At 52.0% G+C, this 7,032-nt stretch overlaps 1 protein-coding gene across 1 annotated transcript in view; it reads left to right on the forward strand.

The window, feature by feature from the left end:
* The first annotated feature begins 808 nt into the window (after positions 1 to 808).
* Positions 809 to 7,032, forward strand: part of LOC140480847 (probable carboxypeptidase X1) — an 89,054-nt gene continuing 82,830 nt past the window's right edge. Inside the window, exon 1 of the mRNA XM_072576335.1 lies at positions 809 to 1,168. Coding sequence (XP_072432436.1) covers positions 964 to 1,168 — 205 coding nt within the window. The 5' untranslated portion in view covers positions 809 to 963. The remainder of the gene's footprint in view (positions 1,169 to 7,032) is intronic.

Here is a 7,032-nt window from a genome sequence, read left to right on the forward strand (position 1 = left end):
TGGGACGTTTGAGTGGTCTGTGTATTTGGGGAATTTGAGTGGTCTGTGTATTTGGGACGTTTGAGTGGTCTGTGTATTTGGTAAATTTGAGTGGTCTGTGTATTTAGGGAATTTGTGTGGTCTGTGTATTTGGGAAATTTGAGTGGTCTGTGTATTTGGGACGTTTGAGTGGTCTGTGTATTTGGGGAATTTGAGTGGTCTGTGTATTTGGGATGTTTGAGTGGTCTGTGTATTTGGGAAGTTTGAGTGGTCTGTGTATTTGGGGAATTTGAGTGGTCTGTGTATTTGGGAAGTTTGAGTGGTCTGTGTATTTGGGGAATTTGAGTGGTCTGTGTATTTGGGGAATTTGAGTGGTCTGTGTATTTGGGGGAAGTTTGAGTGGTCTGTGTATTTGGGACGTTTGATTGGTCTGTGTATTTGGGGGAAGTTTGAGTGGTCTGTGTATTTGGGACGTTTGAGTGGTCTGTGTATTTAGGGAATTTGTGTGGTCTGTGTATTTGGGAAGTTTGAGTGGTCTGTGTATTTGGGACGTTTGAGTGGTCTGTGTATTTGGGACGTTTGAGTGGTCTGTGTATTTAGGGAATTTGTGTGGTCTGTGTATTTAGGGAATTTGTGTGGTCTGTGTATTTGGGAAGTTTGAGTGGTCTGTGTATTTGGGAAGTTTGAGTGGTCTGTGTATTTGGGGAATTTGAGTGGTCTGTGTATTTGGGAAGTTTGAGTGGTCTGTGTATTTGGGACGTTTGAGTGGTCTGTGTATTTGGGAAGTTTGAGTGGTCTGTGTATTTGGGGAATTTGAGTGGTCTGTGTATTTGGGAAGTTTGAGTGGTCTGTGTATTTGGGAAGTTTGAGTGGTCTGTGTTTGGTTTTTGGCTGTTGGAGATAGTTTTGGCGGTTTGCCTGGACTGTGTATATTTTTTGGAAGCTGTTGTGTGGGTTTTTTGCTGGGACTTGCTCAGTTCCGCGATGGAAACCCGGCTGGTGAGCTGTCTCTTGTTACTGTTCCTGCTCCCGCTTCTCTCCCGTTTCACCCTGAGCTCCGGGGCTCCGAGTCTCCGGGACGAGTCCACCAGCCAACCCCGGCAGCAGCTCCCACAGAGCGGCCCCACTCCCGGGAACAGCCCAGAGCCAACACCGCGACCCGGAGAGAGATTTCCCCAGCACACTCCAGGTAGGAACAGCGATAAATCCCAGCGTCCAGCAGGGATCCCGGGATAGAGGGACTGATCCCAGGACTGATCCCGGGACAGAGGGACTGATCCCAGGACTGATCCCGGGACAGAGGGACTGATCCCAGGACTGATCCCGGGACAGAGGGACTGATCCCAGGACTGATCCCGGGACAGAGGGACTGATCCCAGGACTGATCCTAGGACTGATCCCGGGACAGAGGGACTGATCCCAGGACTGATCCCGGTATAGAGGGACTGATCCCAGGACTGATCCCGGGACAGAGGAATTGATCCCAGGACTGATCCCGGGACAGAGGGACTGATCCCAGGACTGATCCCGGGACAGAGGAATTGATCCCAGGACTGAGCAGGGATCCTGTGATAGCGGGATTGATCCCAGGACTGAGCAGGGATCCCGGGATAGAGGATGGGGTACTAATTGGTTGGAGAATGATTGTGAACATGGGTATTTATGTGGACGCTGCTGACATGGGGCCCATATTTTATTCTGTCGTGAGGAATGACTGTCACCGGCTGGGCCCAGTATTTATTGCCCGTCCCTAATTGCCCCCTGAGAAGGTGGGGGTGAGCTGCCTTCAAGAACCGCTGTAGTCCATGTGCTGGGGGTTGATCCACAATACCCTGAGGGAGGGTATTGTGGATCCACAATACCCTGAGCCTCCTCCTCCTCCAGTGAGTTGTTTAATTGCCCACCACCATTCACGCCTGGATGTGGCAGGACTGCAGAGCTTAGATCGGATCTGTTGGTTGTGGGATCACTTGGTTCTGTCAATCATTTGCTGCCTATGCAGTTTGCCATGTAAGTTATCCCATTTGGTAGACACCTCACCTTCAGGTCTGCCTGGTGCTGCTCCTAGTAGGCCCTCCTGTACACTCCACTGAACCAGGGTTGATCCCCGGGCTTGATGCTAACGGTTGAGTGGGGGATATGCTGGAGTACAATCCTGCTGCTGTTGAAGGCCCACAGAGCCTCGTGGATGCCCAGTCTTCAGCTGGTGGACCTGTTCAATATCTGACCCAACTAGCACAGTGCTGGATGGAGCTTTATTGCCAGGAAAAGGATTATTAATCCCGAGAATGTGGTAATAGAGGACATAACTCCTTGGAAATGTACTGTTCATTCTGCAAAAGTGGACATTAATCCCAAAGTAAGGATGTTGTGAAATTTGAAAGGGTTCAGAAAAGATTTACAAGGATGTTGCCAGGGTTTGAGCTACAGGGAGAGGCTGAACAGGTTGGGTCTATTTTCCATGGAGCATCAGAGGCTGAGGGGTGACCTTATAGAGGTTTATAAAATTGAGGGGCATGGATAGGATAAATAGGCAAAGTCTTTTCCCTGGGGTCAGGGAGTCCAGAACTAGAGGGTTTTAGGGTGAGAGGGGAAAGATATAAAAGAGACCTAAGGGGCAACTTTTTCACACAGAAGGTGGTACATGTATGGAATGAGCTGCCAGAGGATGTGGTGAAGGCTGGTACAATTGCAACATTTAAAAGGCATTTGGATGGGTATATGAATAGGAAGGGTTTGGAGGGATATGGGCTGGGTGCTGGCATATGGGACTAGATTGGGTTGGGATATCTGGTCGGCATGGACGGGTTGGACCGAAGGGTCTGTTTCCATGCTGTACATCTCTTTGCCTCTATGACTCTATCTTACTAAAGGTGTGGAAATGGGCATGTCAGTGCTGGGTTAGAGTATCAATCTGATGTTTGGTGGTAGAATCCTGGGAAATAGGGAATTTATTCTGAATTGAAGTATTGTGAGGTAGACATGAAGTTGAAGATTTGTCCTTTGAATTCCCTAAGTCTGAAAAACGATTTTGATATGCATACAGTCCTGCTATTTCCCGAGGTTTAATGTCTGTCTTTAGTGAGGTTTAAATTCTTATGTTAATGACTCATAATCATTCTGCCAAGTGGGGACTGGAATTCATTTTGGGATTGGATATTAATCCAGATATTGGGATATTTATAGCAGGAGTGAGATATGAGTCCTGACAATTTTGATCACTATTGTAGTGAGTGAACTTGATTTATTGACATTCTTCAGGACAATGTCTCTGAGCTCTTGAGCTGAAGTTTTAGAAATTTTTTATTTGTTTTGCTAACTGATTTACAAAGCAGTGTCTTTGATGTATTGAAGATTAGCATTTGGGAGCTGGAATGCAATGCAATATCCTGTCAGGGTCTGTGTGTCCCAGCGTGGCTGGAGGCTTACAGCTGCTGCCTCACTGCAGATGTGATAAGTGCTTGGAATGCTTCCACTGTTGCTGCAAGTTCAGACTGTCAACTCAGCAATGACACAGACTCAGCCAAGCTGCATGCCAACAGTTGGAGAGCTTTCAATCGTACGTGGGGGTCTGTGCTGACACAGCGCCCACTGGAGAACACACATCCAGTCAGAATACTCAACCGCCGACTGGCACAAAGAAAGACCACGTACTCAGCAGCATAGTATGTCCAACTCCCCACCCTCACACACACACCGTACCCCAATCAACTCCCCACCCTCACACACACACTGTACCCCAATCAACTCCCCCACCCTCACACACACACTGTACCCCAATCAACTCCCCCACCCTCACACACACACTGTACCCCAATCAACTCCCCCACCCTCACACACACTGTACCCCATCCAACTCCCCACCCTCACACACACTGTACCCCAATCAACTCCCCCACCCTCACACACACATTGTACCCCATCCAACTACCCCACCCTCACACACACACTGTACCCCATCCAACTCCCCCACCCTCACACACACTGTACCCCATCCAACTCCCCACCCTCACACACACTGTACCCCAATCAACTCCCCACCCTCACACACACTGTACCCCAATCAACTCCCCACCCTCACACACACTGTACCCCAATCAACTCCCCCACCCTCACACACACACCGTACCTCATCCAACACCCCCACTCTCACACACACACTGTACCCCATCAAACTGTCCACACACCCACACACACACACACTCTACCCCATCGAACACCCCCACCCTCACACACACTATACCCCATCAAACTGTCCACACACACACACACACCCACACACACACACACAGACACATGCACACACCCACATACACACACACACACACTGTACCCCATTGAACACCTCCACTCTCACACACACTATACCCCATCAAACTGTCCACTCACACACACACACACACACTGTACCCCAATCAACTCCCCACCCTCACACACACTGTACCCCATCCAAATCCCCACCCTCACACACACTGTACCCCAATCAACTCCCACCCTCACACACACACTGTACCCCATCCAACTCCCCCACCCTCACACACACACTGTACCCCATCCAACACCCCACCCTCACACACACACCATACCCCAATCAACTCCCACCCTCACACACACACTGTACCCCATCCAACTCCCCCACCCTCACACACACTGTACCCCATCCAACTCCCCCACCCTCACACACACACTGTACCCCATCCAACTCCCCACCCTCACACACACACTGTACCCCATCCAACTACCCCACCCTCACACACACACTGTACCCCATCCAACTCCCCCACCCTCACACACACTGTACCCCATCCAACTCCCCCACCCTCACACACACACTGTACCCCATCCAACTCCCCCACCCTCACACACACACTGTACCCCATCCATCTCCTCACCCACACACACACTGTACCCCTTCCAACTCCCCACACTCACACACAAACTGTACCCCATCCGATTCCCCCCTCCCTCAAACACAGTGTCCCATCCAACTGCCCACCCTCATTTACACACTGTACCCCATCCAATTCCCAACCCTCACACACATTGTACCCCATCCAATTCCCAACCCTCACACACATTGTACCCCATCCAATTCCCAACCCTCACACACACACTGTACCCCATCCAACTGCCCATCCAACTCCCCACCTTCACACATACTGTACCCCATCCAACTCCCCACCCTCACACACACACATTGTACCCCATCCAACTCCCCACCCTCACACACACACATTGTACCCCATCCAACTCCCCACCATCCCACACACTCTGTACCCCATCCAACTGCCCACCCTCACACACACACTGTACCCCATCGAAATCCCCACCCTGTCACACATTCTGTATCCCATCCAATTCCCCACCCTCACACACACAGTACCCTATCCAAATCCCCACCCTCACACACACTCTGTACCCCGTCCAACTCCCCACCCTCACACACACTGTACCCCACCCAACTCCCCACCCTCACACACACACATTGTACCCCATCCATCTGCCCATCCACCTCCCCACCCTCACACACACTGTACCCCATCCAACTCCCCACCCTCACACACACACTGTACCCCATCCAACTCCCCACCCTCACACACACTGTACCCCATCCAACTCCCCACCCTCACACACACACTCTGTACCCCATCCAACTCCCCACCCTCACACACACTGTACCCCATCCAACTCCCCACCCTCACACACACACTGTACCCCATCCAACTCCCAAACCTCACACACACTGTACCCCATCCAATTCCCCACCGTTACACACCCACTGTACCCCATCCAACTGCCCCACCCTCACACACACTGTACCCCACCCAACTCCCCACCCTCACACACACACATTGTACCCCATCCAACTGCCCATCCAACTCCCCACCCTCACACACACTGTACCCCATCCAACTCCCCAACCTCACACACACACTTTACCCCATCCAACTCCCCACCCTCACACACACACTGTACCCCATCCAACTGCCCCACCCTCACACACACTGTACCCCATCCAACTGCCCATCCAACTCCCCACCCTCACACACACTGTACCCCATCCAACTGCCCCACCCTTACACACACACTGTACCCCATCCAACTGCCCCACCCTCACACACACTGTACCCCATCCAACTCCCCACCCTCACACACACTGTACCCCATCCAACTGCCCCACCCTCACACACACTGTACCCCATCCAACTCCCCACCCTCACACACACACACACACTGTACCCCATCCAACTCCCCACCCTCAGACACACACCCTACCCCAATCAACTCCCCACCCTCACACACACACACACTGTACCCCATCCAACACCCCACCCTCACACACACACCGTACCCCAATCAACTCCCCACCCTCACACACACACACACTGTACCCCATCCAACTCCCCACCCTCAGACACACACCGTACCCCAATCAACTCCCACCCTCACACACACACTGTACCCCATCCAACTCCCCCACCCTCACACACACTGTACCCCATCCAACTCCCCACCCTCACACACACTGTACCCCAATCAACTCCCCACCCTCACACACACACACACACTGTACCCCATCCAACTCCCCACCCTCAGACACACACCGTACCCCAATCAACTCCCACCCTCACACACACACCGTACCTCATCCAACACCCCCACTCTCACACACACACTGTACCCCATCAAACTGTCCACACACACACACACACACAGACACATGCACACACCCACATACACACACACACACACTGTACCCCATTGAACACCTCCACCCTCACACACACTATACCCCATCAAACTGTCCACACACACACACACACACACCGTACCCCATCCAACTCCCCACCCTCACACACACTGTACCCCATCCAACTCCCCCACCCTCACACACACTCTGTACCCCATCCAACTCCCCACCCTCACACACACCGTACCCCATCCAACTCCCCACCCTCACACACACTGTACCCCATCCAACTCCCCCACCCTCACACACACACAGTACCCCAACCGATTCTCCCCACCCTCACACACTCACTGTGTCCTATC

The sequence above is a fragment of the Chiloscyllium punctatum genome, chromosome 1 (genome assembly GCF_047496795.1).
Source record: "Chiloscyllium punctatum isolate Juve2018m chromosome 1, sChiPun1.3, whole genome shotgun sequence".
Lineage (NCBI taxonomy): Eukaryota > Metazoa > Chordata > Chondrichthyes > Orectolobiformes > Hemiscylliidae > Chiloscyllium > Chiloscyllium punctatum.